The sequence below is a fragment of the Rutilus rutilus genome (assembly GCF_951802725.1).
Source record: "Rutilus rutilus genome assembly, chromosome: 17".
Taxonomy (NCBI): domain Eukaryota; kingdom Metazoa; phylum Chordata; class Actinopteri; order Cypriniformes; family Leuciscidae; genus Rutilus; species Rutilus rutilus.
Window position 1 is genome coordinate 17,129,861 of NC_140230.1, and position 20,562 is coordinate 17,150,422.

Sequence of the window (20,562 nt, forward strand, 5' to 3'; positions counted from 1 at the left end):
AGATTGAATCAAACAACTAATCATGTCTCATCCTAATGGAAAAGAAATTCAAACATATCAAACCCGAGCCGCTCTTTAAACCTTCTAAGTTTAAGTGTTAAATATGTCTCAAATTTGCTGAATAGGATAAATAGTGGACAAGAACGAATGAAATCTGTACTAAAACAAATGCTTTAAACATTATGCACAGACTCATAGACAAGAAAGAGGCTGAAATATTTTAAAGATTTGTTTTATATGCACAAAAGTTATTGATAATACTTTACAAAAAAAGAAAAACAAGAACAAAAACCTATTTTCATTACATACAAATGATGCGCTCCTGGGAGAGAAAGAGAAATCAGTACTTGCTTACTCTACTACTGTGTTTGAAGTTTATCTCTGTTTTGACTTTCCATTTTCCCTCTTTCTCTTTAGTGTCTCTCAATTCTCAAGTCCCAATACTTTATTGCCAAGAATCTGTTTAAAGAAACATATAGTTTCCCCCCCAAATACTGATAAATGCAAACAGCACCCTTTAGTCCCCATTATGAACAATGCCCCCTGTAGGTACAATGTATTGAATGTGGGATAATAGTGGTAAAATAATGTATCATCTTTCTCTCTCTTCTTTCTTCCTCCATCTCAAGCACCGTAAACACTCTCATTACTGTATGTCATGTACAGGAACAGGTCTTCCTCCTGGTGTTCCTAAAAACAGAGAGAGCTGGTCAATATAGATCAGAAATCATATTTTTAAATTCTATTAGTTTATGATTAAAATTGTAAAAGTAAAAAGTGTGTGCATATAGACCACAGTTCAAAAGTTTAGGGTCAATAAGATTTATATTTAAAGAAATGTATACTTTTATTCAGCAGTGACACATTAAATGGATCACAGAGTTACAAAAACTGTTGTTGTTTTTTTAAATCAACATTGATAATAGTAAGAACTGTTTCTTGAGCAGCAAGTCAGCATATTAGAATGATTTCTTATGGATCATGAGACACTGAAGACTGGAGTAATGATGCTGAAAATGTAAAAAATCTATACATTTTAAAATATATTAAGACAGAAAACTAATTATTGATATTTTTTATTGCAATAATATTTCAGCATATTACTGTTTCACTTTATTTTTGATTAAATAAATGGAGCCTTGGTGAGCATTAGAAACTTCTTCAAAAATCATTCAGATCCTAAAAAAACAACTACTTTTAAATGGTAGTGTATATATATATATATATTTTTAACTATTATTGCCTTTTTTTAGCTTTTTTTTATTATTATTCATGACTTTAATAATCATGTACCAAATAAAAAAGAACATTATATATTAAAGGCCATTATATGATTTTAAAGAAATGTATTTAGAGTTTTATGAAGGTCAGGATTATGTCACACGGATTTTTTTTAGTTCCTTTTGTTTTCCCTGTGTATTTATAGCCCTCAGTTTGTGTTCTCAGTTGTCTGTTCTCGTCTGTGTTAAAGTTAAAGTGTTGTGTTTCTCCTGCGTGTTATCTTGATCTCCTGAGTGTTGCTGATTTATTGTTTATTAACAGTTTACTGCTGCACAAGACCCAGCTTCAAACTCATCCTTGCTGCAATGAACACCCTTTGCTAATAAAGTCGGCACTAGTGAAGAGGGATGCTTGAGTTACCTCATACACTGCAGACAGCGGGGAGCTGGATGGAGGGAGGGAGTTTTTTACGAAAAAGAAGAGCGCTTCTTCCGGCCTCATAGACACCCGCTGTCTGATCAGGAAGCAGAGCTGGCCGACTGGAAGAGAAAGTGGAGAGAATGTCAGTCTAATCAAAACTGAACAGTTTGTAAACGGTTTCATTTCTTCCTCAGAAGTAAGACTGGAATAGGGAAGTTCAGGGTCAGAAAGAGTCTCAAAAAATGCAAAGGCCTTAATTTACTGGCATATCATTACGCAATGCTGATGGACAATCATGAGTTGAGTTAAATTCCCCTGCAAATTTACAGAAATTATGTAATACACAGTTTGGATTTAAATATGGAAATGCTTAAAAGTCAATGAATAAAAGTCAATGAATGGATCATTATTGCAGTGATTACTATGTTTCTAGCATGTTATATGTTTGGCAACAGTTGTGATGGAGTGTGTAGCTTTTCATTTCTTAAGCAACCATGTAGGAAGACACCTCTTGATGGAAATAAATGTTGTGATGTTATTTCCATCAAGAGGTGCATCAATTTTTGGTCAAGATCTTGTATTGACAATGCAAGAGTCGAGCACTCTATAAAGTTTACTCCAGCACATCCCAAAGACTTTCAATTTTTTTAAGTTCTGGACTCAGAGGTGTTAATTCATGTGTGAAAATGATTCTTCATGCTCGCTGCCAACCATTCTTTCACAATTTGAGCCTGAGGAATCTTGACATTGTCATCCTGAAATATGGCCATGATGTGTCTTTCACATGGTTGATTAAGAAATGAAAATCAGGTTAGGGTTAGAAGAACAGTTGCCAAACATACAGTATAACATTGCTAGAAACATAATAATCACTGCAATAATATTCCAATCATTGACTCTTAAGCATTTGCCTATTTAAATCCAAATGGCTACTTTTGTTTTTGGCTGGGCAGTGTATAATGTATATGAAATAAGAGCTGTCACCTGTGAGGTCTGAGGGAACAAGGTATTTCTTTTTGTCAAGTTCAGGAGCTCGTGACCTTGCAGCTCTCTCCACAATTATCTAAGGAAACAAACAAACAAATAAATATACAACTCTCCAAAAACCTTCCTTTTAGAGCAATATAATATTAGTTGAAAATTCTGTCATCTCTCATGTCATTCCAAACCTGCATGACTTTCTTCTGTAAAACATAAAAGAAGATATTTTAAGAAATGCCTCAGTATTTTCTTGTCCATCCATACAATGGAAGTAAATGGTCACCAAAGCTGTTTGGTTACCAACATTCTTCAAAACTTCTTCTTTTGTGCACCAGAAGACAGAAATACAAGTTTGGAACAACATGAGGGTGAGTAAATGATCATTTTTGGGTGAAGTATCCCTTTAAAGCTTTGAACCGTCCTGATAATGTAACTGAAATGTATTATTGTTTTTTATTATGGTTTTCAACCATGAAACTGACTGGAATTTTATCCGGATGTTTGGCACGGACTCTCTCCCCCTCCGCTCTCCTGATCTCCAGTGGAACACTTCGCTGATACTGGCTAGACATCTGAGGGCCAAACACACAAGAACAATAACATCAACATTAAAAGATCACTGACAAAACATTTCAGGCTTCCTCATTTGATGCATTAATTCATGTGCCTGATTAGTTATTGTCATTCAAACATGGGCAGAAATAAACACACTGTCAGATCTGCATATGATCATTAATAAAGCATATTTATTCTCTGAATCAGTCAATCATATACACTAGATGTAACAAATTGTTTATCTTCAAATGCTCTGGTCATTCTTCTGCCACCCCACCATGGGCTCTTCCTCTCCTTTGCCCTCAGTCCAGATGTTGTTCACATATACTTCTGCCATATGTTAAAATTCAAACCATGTGTACATTTTCTACAATCCTAACACAATACAACAGCTAGATTTTTTAAAGTCACCATGAAATAAAAATGGACAAATCTTGTTAATGAAATATTGCACTATTTATTAATGATTAAATTATATATCCATGCACATAATTTTTTTTAAATTCTGTTCCCATCATAATCTTTAATCGAAATAATTCTCCTCCCAATTGCAGAAACTTCTCTTTTCTTCACTGATGACGTGTCCATTGGCGCGAGGGCGGGACAAACCTGTCACTCACATGACATCACAGAAAAGGCAAACCACAACCATCCAACGATCCAATCAATTCCCAACAGACAAAATCAAGTCCATTTTTTCTTGTTCGAGAAGCCGTTTTACATGGATATGCATCATAATAATAAAAGGAAAGACTATTGTAACTTCCATTTCATGTTGACTTTAATAAAAACAAAACATTTTCATGATGAACTATAACATAGAAAAGTCAAAGTTACACATTGTCTGCATTAGTTCATCGTCCGTAACTTTACTGAATGTTCTGCCGTTTCATTGAAGGCTGTGGAAAATGCTTCAGAATGTTTTATTACTGTGGAACTAGTAGGCAGACTAGTTTGTTATGTTTATATTCACTCAACCATCCACTTGTGCCCTGGAGAGGAACATCACATTATACAGACATGCACACCCATCAATTACAATACTCGGATTTGACATTTTTGCATTCCTATTTACTCTGACGTCTGAGTGTGCAAAAGAAAATGCCAGTAAACGCATCCAATACTGTAGCAGATGATCATGTATGCCAAAAATGACTCTGACCTGTGGGTGTCTTTTTTCTGTGCTCTAAATAGCTTCATTTTACCGAGCACTACAGTTAGCCTTGCACTATATTTCTCACAAACATTACAATATGTTTACTACATTTTTTGGACTTGCACCATGGTAATTACATGTGTTTACTCGTGTAAATACCATGGCATATGCATATGGTAGTTATTCACTACCGTAGCATTATGTAATAATAAGAAGCCAACACGCTTGTTTCATTGTGATTTGATGGTGTTGCGAAAAAGACGAGTTGCCACATGGAGTGCTGCAATGCGAAAACATGTCCTCCATAGTACTGGCCGCTCCTGAAACACTCACTATTAACACTCATAAACAATAACAATCTTCTGCCGTCAGAAAGTACAAGATACTGTGAGATAACTGCGCCCATAACAACTGCTGATGACGTAAGGCCGCGAGCTCACATGATATGACCTGCAATCCTTGTTCAGGGAACAAAGTGAACTTATTGCGGGTAACCGCGAGGTTGGTGTCTGAAACTTTGGTCCACTACAAATCCACGACCGTTTCCACCATGAAACTACGTTAACCTTATCCACGTTAAAATGAGTGGATTGATCATTGCGGTAAACACACAAAACATACCTTGGACGGCTACTGATAGATTCAGGAAGAAGTCAAATGTAACGCCCGTCTTCCCCGCTTAGACAAAGTTCAGATGCCCGTATCAGCGCAGTAATTATGTTACTCTCCAAAAATCAATAACTTTATATTTTAAATCGCCTTCTACGTTGAAGATGTCGACTGGTTCACTTCTCCCACTAAAACAACAACAAATAATGTACCGCCTCATTCTGTAAAGTAACCAATGAGAATTATATAAATAGACTGACATAACGTCTAGCCTTTTAGAGGAAAGAGAAGGCGGGATTTAAATGTGTTGACAGTGCTTCTATTGGCCAAAGTGAGCTGTCGCTCACGTGTACCCCTAGGTCAGCGGAACCAATCAAAATAAAGCATAATTAGGCCAATGAAGAGAGCTCTACCGTGTTTCTGTGTTACGTGTCTGACGTGTCCTTTTCTAGGCAAAACCAGCACGTGATTATGGTAGCAACCCAGGACAGAGACCATGTTTTTCTTAAACAGTTTTAAGAGTGACATTCGTAATTAACTTCCTAATTGTCTTTTTAGCAGATAGATAAATAAATAAATAGTTTTACTATTAATAAGTTAACCATTAAACCCGGCGAAAACAAAGTGACTAAAGTAGGCTAGAACACAACTATACAATATACAGTATACAGTTGTATACAACAATACTTGTATCTGACCAATGGTTGGCTTCATTATGCAGTGGCACTACAGTCATTACAGACTGACCCAGAAAGTGATGCACACACAAAGAACATCCAGGGTGATACATGAAGGAGCAATGCATTGTTCTACAACAGTGGATCTCAACCTTTTGACTTTAAGGCCCCTTCATTGTCCACAACAACAACATTTAAATGCCCCAACCCCACCCGAAGCATATTCATTATATAAAAACAAAATACTAATAAATATCTTGTTTTTATAGTTGTTTTAGCTTATTTTAATGCTAGTTTTAATCTTTTTTGTTTGTTTTGTTTAAGTCATCTTGAGGTCCCCTCAGAAGTTTGTTGAGGCCCACTGGTTGAGAACCACTGTATTGTACAGTATAGAATAAATCTTGGGGCTGCTAAGGTATATGGAAAATATTTTACTTATTTTTATATATATGTATATGGGCAGTATTTCAGATACATGTATTTAAAATATGTATTTGAAATACAAAGTATTATTTTGTATTTTAAAGCCTTTGGAAAAAATCTAATTTAATTTGTATTTAAATACATTTAAGATGAGTATTTTTGTATTTTCAAAATACATAAAATACTTTTTGCCAGTCAACCTCTTTATCAGGGTATTGATTTTGTGCATCAACTAGTTCAGACATTCACTAGCTCAGCATTGGATCAGCGATTTTTTTATTTGGAATAAGGTGAGAATGTCATGATCAATTCTACTTGTTGATTAAAGTTAAAATAGTGCATTATTCACTTCAGTTAACATGAAAGAATAAAAGAGCATAGACAAGTGGGAAAATAGTGTTAGCCAATCAGTCTTGAACGGTTGTTGATTTTTATCAACTAGCTTGTCAAATGTGTTTAAAGCATTACTTCATGTTAGGGCTGGGTGATATGACACTACCATAGTTATGATATAAAGTGTGAATTGATGAAACTTTTTCTAAATCGTTTACATAGATAGGCCTATTTGTGGGGTAAGCAAATTTATCCGTGCAGCTTTTAGTGGGCAGGAATTATTGGACTGTTGGAGTGGAAAAACAAACACTGATGAATGATACACCACAAAAATCTTCAGCTTTTAGTTTTATTGTACATAAAAAAAGAATAAAAAAGGGGTAAATAGTGTCAAATGAATCTAAATTAATTCTAATTTTAAATTTTAGATACACTTTCTAATTTTAATAAACTTACATAAAATAAACATAAAATTACTTTAAAAGCATTGGACTACTACAACAAACAACAACAACAAAAAACTCAAAAGAGTTTAAAATTCAGTTTATTCTGTGGAATCAAAACTGATATTGAGAATTGTGAAACCATGATATTGTTACTGTGAAGTAAAATTGAGATTTTGGTCATATTGCCCATCCATATTCTTTGCTAGATAGCAGAAAAGGTTCCCACAGTTTTATACAGTATGATTTTTTTAATAGTGTTCACCACAAGTAATAGACTACATTGTAACCAGAAATAAGTATATAAATGGCTGCTATTTTGCATTAGTTTATTTGTAATTGCCAGAAAGAAAGAAAGAAAGAAAGAAAGAAAGAAAGAAAGAAAGAAAGAAAGAAAGAAAGAAAGAAAGAAAGAAAGAAAGAAAGAAAGAAAGACAGACAGAGACTGCAGAGATGAGGTTAGGAATGAAAAGTCAGTAGGCCTATGTAGTTTCATTCAGACCTATACCTGCACTGGATGGCCGATTTCACATGTATTTTCTGTATTTTCAAAATACAAAATACTGTATTTGTATTTAAATAAAAATTTTCACACAGTATTTTGTTTTTGTATTTTAAATACATTTCCATGTATATATATATATATATATATATATCGGACTGATCAGAATTGAGTCTCAATTTCAATTTATTCTATTATTTTATTATGTTAGAAATGCCAACATTTGCCTTCTCTGTGTCTTGCGCAGAACATTCTGTCGTCCAATGAGAGAAGCTGGCAGAATTTCCGGCGTCACTATCATCATCATCTTCTCCAGCCATTTTGTTAGAGGTGTTGACAGTCAACCGTCGAGTTCAACGAAGAAGTTGATATGGGCTCCAGTATATTCCTAATAACAACTGAACCTTGGTTTATTTAAGGTCTTCGGTAAACCAATATTAAGCAGCATTTGTACACGACAACCTATATCAAACGTTAGAACTATTACTTTTCTCATATTTGCGTAGAATTTTCGGACGAGCTAACAGTAGCTAGCTAATTCGTTAGCTCTGGCCAAATGGCGGCGAAGTCGGCACAGCAAGCCCCTACATCGAATTGGTAAGATTTCTACACATTATAAATCCTTACCATCATAATATATGTCGTTCGCCACATCATTTTGATTGTTAAACGGATGCTTTTTACAAATGGAAGACATTAGTAAACATGTACGAGGTAAATGGGTGTAAATATGCGTAGCCTAATATCCGCTTCGCTTTAAATATATAGCGAATTATATTGTTTCACAGTCACTTACGACTTGGTTATTGGTTGAAAATGCCATTCAAAGTTTTAGTTTAAATGATATGTGAAAATTTCCTCATTAGAATTTGACTAGAAATTGTCTTACGTTTGGCCTGTGCATAGACTTGATTCACATCAGCGCCATTTTTTTATTTTTAACGGAAATGAAAGCGAGCTGTGAGGGAAGGGATAGACGTAGCCTATATCTCTTCGGTGGGTTGTTGTACTGTTGTTGAATCTGTGTGTTTGGATTGTTCTGTTGACAAAACATTGCAAAAATATCTTTCCAAGAAATTTCAGTTGACAAAAAAACTCCCGACAGTATGAGCTGTGGAAAAGTTTAAGTGATCTAAGAGCTTTATACAGCTTTTTACAGCGGATGCCTTTGAAAACACGGTAAGTCTATCCCTCACAGCCTCGCTTTCATACCTGTCATGGCGCTGCTCTGAATAAGGTCTATTAGAGGCCTCATTTCTGGCTAGCCGTAGTCTTACCTTTATGGCTTTTACCAACACACTTTTGTGGCATTAATAATGTAAGCTAGGCATAGTATGGATAACTGTTAACAATGTGCATGACTGAATTGCATATTTGAAGTGTACATACATTATAATGTTATGAACTGGTTGTTGTTACAGTCAGTTTTTATTTGTATGTGATCTCCATGTTTTGCGTGGGTCAGTCTCTTGTATAGATGCCTAAAAATGTACTGGAACCTTCTAGATGGTATAACCTAAAGTTGAACGTACATTGTCTTTCACAGGCCGTATGGTAGTAATTCAGGTGGAGAGGGCCAAGTCCATGAGAACCCGGAATGGGAAAAAGCCCGACAGGCTCTAGCCTCCATTACTAAAAGCCAGAACTCAACCAAGACTTCACCAACCAATCGCACCACCCAACAGGTTAGTTATCTCTCTCTCTCTCTCTCTCTCTCTCTCTCTCTCTCTCTCTCTCTCTCTCTCTCTCTCTCTCTATATATATATATATATATATATATATATATATGCATACACAAATATATATGTTCCCTTTTTTATAGTTGCATAAACTGTGTATGCCCATTTTGTGGTTAAAATGGTTGATTCTGTTCTGTTTTCTATTATTTGTTAGGTTGGACAGTATCAGGCGACCGTTACAGACTCCTCTACAATGCAACAACAGCAGCAGCAGCAGTACTATCAGCAGTGGTATCAACAGAACCAACAACAGTATGCTGGTTACCCATATCCCTATAACTACTACTACCCCATGCCTCCGGTAAATAAATGCACCCCATCATATTCTTACAGCATGTACCTGTATGCAGTCTGTTTGTCAATGCAAAAAAAGTGCTGCACGGGGTGTGAATTCTTAATCTCTGTGCCCTTTGGATGTAAGGGGTAGTTGAGCTCAAATAATATTCCAAGGCACTCGAATAGTGTTGAAAAAAAGTTTAAAAGCCTTTATTTCATCATGGCTTTATCATTTAAAAACTGGTGACAAGTACACACATACAGTCTATTTGTATTTGTGCCAAGAACGGGTCAAGGTAGACGTTGTTCGCAGGCAGCCAATGAAGACCATAGGCGGGCGTTATGCAAATGTTACCACGTTACATATGCGGGTCACAGAAGTAAGACTGGAATTCCTGATGACTCATTTAGGTGGTTCAGAGTCGATTTTCTTTTGGGAGACAATAAGTAAATTTATCGTGCACTTTCGACTTGACACCTTTGTAGACCGTTTACATTCACAGACAGCTATATTACACACTGCATGATGACTGGTAATATTCAAAAAAGCATAATAGAAGCACTTTAACTATAATAAATCTGCCACTTAGCCCAACTTTAAACCATTACAGCTGTTCCTTTTTGTGCAGTTTCCAATATTTATTTTTTTCGCTCCTCTAGTATGGAGGATCATATCCTCCAGGACAGTATGGTGTTCCAGGGGGCTACCAGACACCTACTACGCCCACTGGACAGGTATAGAATTTTATATATCATCGTGAGCTTCTGCTGACCAAATGTAGATCAACTAGTTGTGTAAGTTTTAGTAATTCATTCATTCTCCCTCTCTCTCTCTTTCAGACCCCTGCCATGCCTATGGCAGAAGATCAGTCCTCCAGCTATCCCTCCCAGCCTCCTCCTCCTGCAACCCCTCAACCTCCCCCTCAGAGTCCTACATCCACTGACCAGCCTCCACCCCCTCCTCCACCCCCCATACCTCCTCCACCCAATGCCCAGTACCCTCTTCAGCCATCCCAGACCCCCTACAGCCCCAATGGTACCCTGCCATACAGCCCTACGGATTCCAACCCCATGATGCGGGGCTACAATCCTGGGCAGATTCGGCCAGGGTACCAGGGTTACCCAGCACCTGCATATCAGCCCCCTCAGCAGCAGGCTCCAGGACAAGGCCCATATGGAGGTGCAGGCATGGTGGATTCTAAGAAGCCTAACATTAGCAATATGAACAAAGGTGGACAGCAGCTGTGGCAGCGCATGAAACGTATGTGTCTCTGTTATCGTATGTGTGCTAAACATGTCATTTAAGTATATCCTCCTTTTTTTATAAGGTGTTTTTTTTTTTTTTTTTTTTTTAACAGAGGCTCCTGGAACAGGTGCTGTAAAATTTAACATACAAAAGCGCCCGTACGTTATGTCCAGTCAAAACTTCCCTTCAGCTGAGCAGGCCCCTGGATTGGGATCCCTTAATGTGACAAACCAATCTCCTGGCTCTGTTGTGGCCACATCTACAACTTCAGCTGGATGTTCCCAAACACGGTAAGCATACCGGCTAATATTTAAAATTAAAAGGCTGGTTGGAACATACTTGTCTCAGTTGCAACTGACCACATTTTCTAGATTAAACAGATCATTAGAGCTGAGCTAATTTTAATGCATTTTATCCCCCATATAAGCTCAGTAATATTAATTTAATATAAGACATCAATGAAAACAAACTCTTTTTTGGGGTGGTTCTTGAAGGCCTCAGGACTGGCCACAGGCCATGAAAGAGTATGTACAGCGTTGCTTCACAGCCTGTGAATCTGAAGAGGATAAGGATCGTACAGAAAAAGTACTGAAAGACCTTCTGCAGTCCAGACTACAGGATGGCTCGGCTTATACCATCGATTGGACCAGAGAACCGCTGCCAGAGTGAGTTGCATCAGTGTCTTTTCAAGTTATTTAACTATTGGCACTAAAGATATGAAATAAATCCTAGTATAAAACGATTTCTTCAGTAATTTCAAATCTAGGTATGATCAAGGTTTTTTTTTTATTAGGTGCCGTTTTGGTCATTCAAGATTTACACTTGGACTGGACTGTTTTTAATGTGAATAGACAAAAATTTTATGCAGAGATATGTTTAACTGATGTATTTTAATGATCACCTGAAATGTATTTTAGAAATTTTATCTTGTATTAACTGAGTCTTGTCTTGTTTTTTTTGTTGAATATAACTTTTGTTATTCACATGGTGTATACATTTTTTTTTTTTATAAATTGGAACTAAACAACTGCTCTTATTCTTTTTTTTTAATTTATTTTCTTTTTTTATCAGCCTGAAGCAAAAGCAGTCACGCTGGGAGGTGGTTCCTCAACGCTCTCAGGAGAATGCTATTGGGAGAGGTGGAGCCACCCGTGGCAGGGCGGGGGCCAGGCTGGGTAACTACAGAAATGTATTTTCTCAAAGAAGCCCCTCCTCCAGCTCGTCCCACTCCTCATCACGATCCCCGTCCCCTCACAACCGACACAGGGACAGGAGTAGACATCACCGCAGGTAATGCGCAGGGTTGCAAAGTTCCTTAATCTAATACTAACACTTAAAAAAAATTTTTTTGCCAGTTTACCTGTCGATTAACCAGCAAAATAGCGGAACGAGACGAGGATTCATTAACTGCAGTATTATACCATTTTATAAGGCTGCATGATATACACTCACCTAAAGGATTATTAGGAACACCTGTTCAATTTCTCATTAATGCAATTATCTAATCAACCAATCACATGGCAGTTGCTTCAATGCATTTAGGGGTGTGGTCCTGGTCAAGACAATCTCCTGAACTCCAAACTGAATGTCAGAATGGGAAAGAAAGGTGATTTAGCAGGGATGAAAACTCCTCACCTTTCGGCGAAATTCGCCGTTTTAAAACCTAAAAGGGTCACCTACGTGATTTGTGCAGATCCGATGAGAAAATATTTATTGGGGGGGGGTCCTGGTCGAGGCCGAGGCCAGCGCCAGCATTTATCCCCTATAAAGTTACCATAAACTTTGCAGCTTTAAAAAAAAATCATCATTCCTAATGCCGAAACATGACAGCCAATACGAGTCAGAGTAACGTTAGGCCAGAAATGTTTTCAAAGTCTTTTACACCGCGAGTCTGACAACTGGACACACACTGTCGAACAAACCGCACGTCGGAAAGCAAGCCTGAGGTAAGTTAGCTAACAATGTTAACTGTCCTGTCAGATACAGACAGCGATGTTGCCAATGTCATTATTTTTATATTTTGATATAGAAGTGGGCGAGATAATATCGCGCGCGGGCGCCGTGAGCGCTGAGTGAGCAGGAACAAGTAGCAGTGTTATTCATTGCGCGGCTCGCGAGCCTCGTGGCTCGCCAAGCTTTAATTTGTGGCTCGCATGGCGGTAAATAATACGGTGATATGATAATGCATTCACTAGAGATATTTCATAAAAACATTTATAACAAGTAGGGCTTTAACATAACCCATTAAAAACTCAAAGTGTCAGCTCTATTACAAATATTTTCGATCGGATTGAAAGGGGTGGTTTATCGAGAGAACGTGAAAAAACTTGATCGATTGAAAACTGAAAGGACGACGTATGACGCGCTGAACGAGCTGTTCTCCTGATGAATAAAGTGTCATATAAATGAATGAGTATCCTTTCATTCTATAATTCTCCTTTCACTCAGCATCTGTGAAGTGAAGCAGGACAACGGCTCACCAGTCCTTGTTTCAGATTATCATACAGACGACTGGTTTGGGGCATTTTTAATGCGTGATAAATAGTAGTAGTAAATAGTTTTTTATATATATGCCGCATCCTTCTCACCTTTTTTACCCCTGACCTGTTTTCATGCCTGTTTAAGCAATTTTGAGCGTGGTATGGTTGTTGGTGCCAGACGGGCCGGTCTAAGTATTTCACAATCTGCTCAGTTACTGGGATTTTCACGCACAACCATTTCTAGGGTTTACAAAGAATGGTGTGAAAAGGGGAAAACATCCAGTATGCGGCAGTCCTGTGGGCGAAAATGCCTTGTTGATGCTACAGGTCAGAGGAGAATGGGCCGACTGATTCAAGCTGATAGAAGAGCAACTTTGACTGAAATAACCACTCGTTACAACCGAGGTATGCAGCAAAGCATTTGTGAAGCCACAACACGCACAACCTTGAGGCGGATGGGCTACAACAGCAGAAGACCCCACCGGGTACCACTCATCTCCACTACAAATAGGAAAAAGAGGCTACAATTTGCACAAGCTCACCAAAATTGGACAGTTGAAGACTGGAAAAATGTTGCCTGGTCTGATGAGTCTCGATTTCTGTTGAGACACTCAGATGGTAGAGTCAGAATTTGGCGTAAACAGAATGAGAACATGGATCCATCATGCCTTGTTACCACTGTGCAGGCTGGTGGTGGTTGTGTAATGGTGTGGGGGATGTTTTTTTGGCACACTTTAGGCCCCTTAGTGCCAATTGGGCATCGTTTAAATGCCACGGCCTACCTGAGCATTGTTTCTGACCATGTCCATCCCTTTATGACCACCATGTACCCATCCTCTGATGGCTACTTCCAGCAGGATAATGCACCATGTCACAAAGCTCGAATCATTTCATATTGGTTTCTTGAACATGACAATGAGTTCACTGTACTAAAATGGCCCCCACAGTCACCAGATCTCAACCCAATAGAGCATCTTTGGGATGTGGTGGAAGGGAGCTTCGTGCCCTGGATGTGCATCCCACAAATCTCCATCAACTGCAAGATGCTTTCCTATCAATATGGGCCAACATTTCTAAAGAATGCTTTCAGCTCCTTGTTGAGTCAATGCCACGTAGAATTAAGGCAGTTCTGAAGGCGAAAGGGGGTCAAACACAGTATTAGTATGGTGTTCCTAATAATCCTTTAGGTGAGTGTATTTCATACCCATTTAAAAATCATAATATAGCATAGTGCTTTTGTGATATTAAAAAGTCTTCGATTCAATTAAATATGTTAATATGTAAATATGTGCTGCAGGAGTAAAACGCAACGCTTTATTTACATGCGTGTATGTCACACAAAAGCTTGACCTATATTACATTGTGTTTTTACAGTGTTGTGTAATAAAACCATATGATTAGCCTACTTGCATTTGATACTTGGGTCTATTTTATTACAACAAAAATTATCAGGTTAATCATCAAAATAATCGACCAATTACTTGATTACCAAAATAATCATTAGTGACAGCCCTACTTTAAATCATCACTTGAAGTATGATAGAAATTGGAGATCAGCAGAATTTGAATGGTGACTGTCTTCCTTCTGCAGTGATTCTGGCTCCCAATCAGATAGCAGTATGTCAAGTGATCCTCGCCTCCCGTTGTCCCGGCGGCAACAAAAAGGTGGCCGAGGCCGTGGGGCAGAAAGGGAGCGAGGCAGAGGTGGTGTGGGAGAAAGAGGCAGAGGAAGAGGCAAAGCAAACAGAGGGCGGAGGTGAGATATCATTGTACACCAAAATTGAATGTCATTAACAAGTTTTTAACTTTAGGGAATTACTAGTAGCCTCATTACCTTCTCCTCTGACTTCTATCAGGAATATGGAAGACCTAACGAGTGGAATTGGTAAAAAGCGGAAAGGTGGTAACGCAGGCCTTGACTTTCACGACCCGAATCGTGAAGCAAAGAAGCAGAGCCGTGCAGCACGCTTCCACACTAAATTACGCACTGAGCCCCTGGTGTTAAACATCAATGTTTTTGACCTCCCCAATGGCACCCAGGAGGGGCTGAGTTGGGATGAATGCCCCATAGTTGGCACCTGCCAGGACATCACCAAAATCTACCTGCGGCTCACATGTGCTCCTGACCCTGCAACCGTCAGACCTGTACCTGTGAGTGTTTCTCAAAGTGTTGCTTTTCTTCAGGGATCTGTTTAATGATTATAATTCTGTGGTTAACACTGGATTCTGTGTGTCTTAATCATTGGTTGTACTCAAAAGTGGTCTGTAGTTGGTAAATTAAGCCGTTTCATTGAAGATTTGTTTTGAATATTTTCTTGTTTCAGGTGTTGCGAAAGTCCCTGATTGCGGTGAAAACTCATTGGAAAACCAATCAGGATTATTTGTATGCATGTGAACAAATGAAGTCAATACGACAAGATCTCACTGTGAGTTACGCTTACTAGTACTAATTACCTGCCTTACCATTTTCTCATGTAGTGTCTTATCTTGAAATCTTTTGTCATTCAGGTTCAAGGTGTGCGTACAGACTTCACCGTGGAGGTATATGAGACTCATGCTCGCATCGCTCTGGAAAAGGTATGTGATGTAAAGTCAGCTCTGATTAAAAGGCACTTTTATTCTTTTTGGACTAAACGCACATTTCAACTGTTATCAGGGTGACCATGAGGAGTTCAACCAGTGCCAGACCCAGCTGAAAGCGCTGTATAAAGACTGCCCATCGGACAACATTGGAGAATTCACTTCCTACAGGCTTATCTACTTCATCTTTACTAAGAACTCTGGAGGTATAAATTGCCCTTTCTGTTTAATCTCTAGTTTAAGGTTTTAATCTCACTATTTTGCACTCCAATTTTTATTGCCCTTGCTACGTTTATCATAGACTTGACCACCGAGCTTGTGTACCTGACCCCTGAGCTCCGTGCTGATCCATGTGTAGCTCATGCACTTGAGCTCCGTACTGCCTGGGCTCTTGGAAACTTCCACCGGTTCTTCAAACTCTATCGGAAAGCTCCACGTATGGCTGCTTATCTAATAGACAAGTTTGTGGAGCGTGAAAGACATCTAGCACTGAGGGCCATTTTTAAAACGTGAGTACAGATGCCAGGGAGATTGATTAAAAAATTATGCTATTGATTATTTGAAGTCTAAAGTTTTCCGTCTTGTTTTCCCTTCTCTGCTGCAGGTTCAGGCCCTTTGTGCCGGTGGAGTATGTGCAGTCCAGCTTGGCCTTCCTAGATTTAGACTCATGTTTAGCATTTCTAACAGGGCTTGGGGTTACATTCACCCCCTCTGACCCAAGCAAAATAGACTGTAAAGTCAGCTCAGCCTGTCTTACAACCTCGTAGTTTGGGGGAAAGGGTTGGGGGTGACCAGAAGATTTACACTTATAGAGCTTATAAAGACTGTAGATAAGGGACCAGATATCTGCATAATAGACACACATTCAGAGTCTAGAGCTGATCACATATACGAGATATATCTCAGATTTTTAACTCTTGTAGAGTGATGGACATTCTGACAGATGGACAGTTGACATCCATATACAGAGACTTAGGTGCCATTTCAAGACCCAGTATAGCCTATTCACACAGCCCATTTAGTGAAGTATCAGGCAACCAAATACTTGCACATTATCCCTTACACCAATAGAAAAATGAAACACAGGGCAAAGATCTAATGGGGGTCAGGACAGCTGGTCATGTCAGATCCCACGTCATAGAGCTCAAAAAGCATTTTTAAGCTAACAGTGTTGTGTGTTCTCATGTTTCTTTCCTCTCAAGCAAACAGCCACAAAGCTCAAGACCTGATATCATCACAGTTAATGCTGAATATAACGTGAGCCAGTTCCCACCAACAGCGTACCAGCTCAAGTCTGTGCGAAGGCAACAGATCCTTCTCCAAGATTTTTGTCATCTTTAATGGACTTTAAAGCCAAGTGCAAGTGCAATCCTTCAAGCACGAAGAGGATGGTTTGTATGCCCTATCTTTCTCTGCCCTATCTTGCCTGAGATGTCTTCAGTAAGTCAGTGGTGGAGGCACTCCATTAGATCTCCTTCCTCACTTCATCTCTAGGATCCGAATGCTGATAGCCTATAATATTTGGACTGAGTTATAACAAGATCACCTTCAGAAATGCAGATTAGGCCATATTTTCGTACCATCACCAGTTCTGCCCCCACTTCCCACAGTTTCCTCTTCCACACATGGCGTTCAACACTCAAGAAGCTGGGCCTCATTAGTCATAGATACCATCCTAATCGTTCCTCGACACCCAGGAAGCACAGCTCAGTGACTCAAAATCTTTCATTTCCACCCCAGCTGTGATCGGAATAGGCCCAACTGTTCTAAAGTCATCCAGGTCCACCTAGGGGATTAATTCACCACTAAGTTTGACCTCCAGCCACTGAAGAGCCAAGTCCCCTCAAGCACCACCCAGCATAAAAGGTCCACCCAACACGCAGTCAGCCTGACCAAGTGCATTCATTCAGAAGGAAAAGCAAGATCAGTTTTCCTTCACAGCAAGATGGCGGTTGTATCCTGTCTTCTCTCCACTGGCCACCTCATTCCTGCAAGGGCATCCACTGTCCTGCTGTGGTTTGGCAACACATGGGTTTGTATGGCTCCTTAAGCTTCGGCCACATCTACTGGTAATGGCTGGTAAGAAGGACTTGATGTTTTGAAAAAGCGTGGTGGATCTTCATTCAGCTTGGGTTGAGGTGTTACCACTGTTGAACCACATGCTTGGCTTGATGTCTTTTAACCCTGCTGGCAGGTTGTGAATTTGTCATATCTCATTTTGAAACGGGCCTAATACTGAACCCTGTTGCACCCTTTATCTGCAAGATTGGCACCAAAAGATCTGTATGAGAGAAAAAAAATCAAATATATCTGCATCATTTTACATGGATATTACTGTGGTGCAGTTGTAAATCTCAGAGATTCATATGGCATCATGGTCTTAATCTAGCCAATTGAAACATGAATGCGTTATAGTAAAAAAAAAAAAAAAAGTTGTACCAATTCAGTTTTACAAAGTTCATCTAATGCTCCTTGATCTCTAATGGACTGCTTTAAAATGGTTTCATTGGAGTCGTAACCCAAACATCACTTTCACTGCAAATGAGTGAGGAGCTTTTTAGCATTTTTGCTGTTGAAGTAATCGGATTTATTAAATGTGATTAACATTCATCCAGCATGGATAAGGCTTGGGTCTGAAATATGTGTGCTTTAGCAAGATGTGCTCAAGGCCACTGTGAGCAGAAAGCATCCCTAACATCTCGTCTGTAAAATATGTACATATGTTTTCATGCAAATAATGTGCAAAGTGAAATTTATTTTTCTCTTATAGTACTTTGGTTGTTTATAGTTTATTTTTGTTTGTACAATGGTAAGTGTCATTTTGATTTATACAGTAATTTTGCTGGCAGTTTTTAAAGTTGAAATATAATGGGTGGTAAGCATGTGCACACTGATAAGAGGTTTAGTTAAAATAAGTGAAGTTCCCCATTAAAATATTATAAAATTTCTTGCTTCCCTAGACACAAATTAAATCACATGTTATTAAGTAAATCTCTTACAATCCACACTTGTGAAGGAGTCTGGGATTCATGAATTGACAATATTGCGCCAAATCTTTTCCTTGTTGATAATTATTTAATATTCCCAGGTAGTTATTTGACTTTGAGGTCAAATTAGTACAGAAGACTGCAGTATATTGAAGTTTGGTTAATGTTTTTCTTTTCTTTAAGTTCATTTTGACTACCTAGGGCATCATTCTGTTTGGATGTTTGTATTTGGTTGTACATTGTAAATGAATCATTTGCTACTGGTTGCCACACTGACTTTGCTCTCCTCTCCCTCTCAACCTTCAACCCCTCCCACCCCTTGTTCTCCTCTCTCCTCCTGCACTCCTTTATTACCAAATTCTCTCTCTTCTTGCAGTCATGCACAATCGGAGCAAAGCAAGAGATGAAAAGATGAGGGCAAAACTAATCCAGAGGCACACTGGAAAATGGCCATTGAGACACCAAGACATCAGCCAATTGATTCTTCATTGTGCCTGTTGGTGTCTAATGCATTTGTCATTCTAATGAGAGCTTGCTTTCAATTTGCAATGGTTTTCTTTTCTTTTCTCTTTTTATGCCATTATCAAAATCCAAAAACACCTTGTCAGTCTAAAGTTGATGTATGGATTGTATTTCAGGATTGGCTCCATATAGTGTTTGGTAGAATTGCTGCTGTATGTTCAGGTGTGTCTTTTGTCTATTCTTAACATTGCTTTTTTTTTTTTTTTTTCTAACTATATTTTTAGTGTTGTTTACTGATTTAGTTTTTCTTTCATATTTTTCTTTTGCAATTTTTTGCAGTTCTTTACTGACATTTTGTTTGTGTTTTGTTTGTGGACTGAACATGTTTCTGATGTTCAATATAAGCTGTAGAATTGCATACTGCACATGCCTGGACATACAGATAGTTGTAGACATTTTATACCCTTATGTAAACTTTAGATATCCAAGCAACAGGTCCGAGAAATCCTTAGTTAATGTCCTCAGGTCTTTAAAGTTCACTGCGGTTTCTTATGATAATGGTTATTGACTGCCCATAATGAATATTACTTACGGATTGTCCAAAGCAATGTTAATCTCATTTGATGCCACTTTTTGTTTTGTATTCCATGAAATGTATTTTTAGCCCTTGCTGTTGTAGTGGTGTAATATTTTCACAGCAGTATTACTAACTGTCTCATCCCTCTCTTCAGATGTTGCCTGTCCTCTTCTTAAAACATTGAGTTTCTTTAACCTCTTTCCTCTGCATCAGATCTTTTCTTTTCTTTTAGTTCATATTGTTTGTTTTACTTAGATTTGCCTCTGTAAGTGTTCGCTTACATTTTCAACTTTATCCATTCTCATCTTTATTTTTTTCCAGCCATCTGTTATTCTTTCTGCATGTTCTTCTGTCTCCCTCCTCTTTCCTCTGTATTGTGTACTATAATGCAATGTTGCGATTGGTTTATATTTGGTCAGTGCTTGGCAGTAAGTATTTCGACAGGACTGTGCTTGTCTGTTTCTTCTTTTACAGCTCCACCTCTCAAAGCCCTAATGTCTCTGCCCTGAAAGAAAATACTGCCATTTGTAGATGCTGATCTGTACATTATGTACATACTTTATCTTGTGAGAAAAAATAAAGAAAAGTAAATAATCTGATGTACAGATTGTGATTTAGTATAGTGGAAACTGGAAACTATTAGAATTGTCTTCTAAATGGAGTTACAGAGGTTCCCGTGTATAGTGTTCTCCTTCCTGCTTTGCTTTTTTGTTTTATTTTACTTGAAGTTTGATGTATGAGTGATTTATACAATGCTGGTACACGATATTAAAATAGTTTAGGGTCAGCAATTTTTTTTTTTTTTAAGAATTTAATACTTGAAATCTGCAAGGATACATTCAATTGATCAAAAGTGATAGTAAGTACTTATGCATTGCATTGTTGTGGGAAATTT

General features: G+C 38.3%; 2 protein-coding genes across 3 annotated transcripts; one reads left to right on the top strand and one right to left on the bottom strand.

Annotated features, from left to right (window-relative positions):
• Window positions 1-216: 216 nt before the first annotated feature.
• Window positions 217-5,165, bottom strand: LOC311276109 (gamma-aminobutyric acid receptor-associated protein-like 1). Its single transcript, XM_084385617.1, has 5 exons — window positions 4,955-5,165; window positions 3,105-3,194; window positions 2,626-2,704; window positions 1,642-1,760; window positions 217-690 (listed from the first exon to the last, which is right to left on the bottom strand). Exons 2-5 carry the CDS (start codon window positions 3,192-3,194, stop codon window positions 625-627), a joined length of 354 nt encoding a protein of 117 aa, XP_084241743.1. The 5' UTR covers window positions 4,955-5,165; the 3' UTR covers window positions 217-624.
• A 2,463-nt stretch (window positions 5,166-7,628) lies between these two features.
• leng8 (leukocyte receptor cluster (LRC) member 8) lies at window positions 7,629-20,266 on the top strand. 2 transcript variants are annotated; one of them, XM_084386124.1, is made up of 16 exons: window positions 7,644-7,917; window positions 8,395-8,499; window positions 8,867-9,005; window positions 9,214-9,360; window positions 9,996-10,070; window positions 10,176-10,596; window positions 10,694-10,871; window positions 11,076-11,246; window positions 11,653-11,871; window positions 14,653-14,817; window positions 14,918-15,212; window positions 15,386-15,487; window positions 15,570-15,638; window positions 15,718-15,847; window positions 15,943-16,150; window positions 16,246-20,266. In XM_084386124.1, exons 2-16 carry the CDS (start codon window positions 8,483-8,485, stop codon window positions 16,406-16,408), a joined length of 2,499 nt encoding a protein of 832 aa, XP_084242250.1. In that variant the 5' UTR covers window positions 7,644-7,917; window positions 8,395-8,482; the 3' UTR covers window positions 16,409-20,266. The 2 variants fall into 2 exon arrangements, with proteins under 2 accessions (XP_084242249.1, XP_084242250.1); XM_084386123.1 differs by lacking the exon at window positions 8,395-8,499 and having other exon boundaries at window positions 7,629-7,917.
• The last annotated feature ends 296 nt before the right edge of the window (window positions 20,267-20,562 follow it).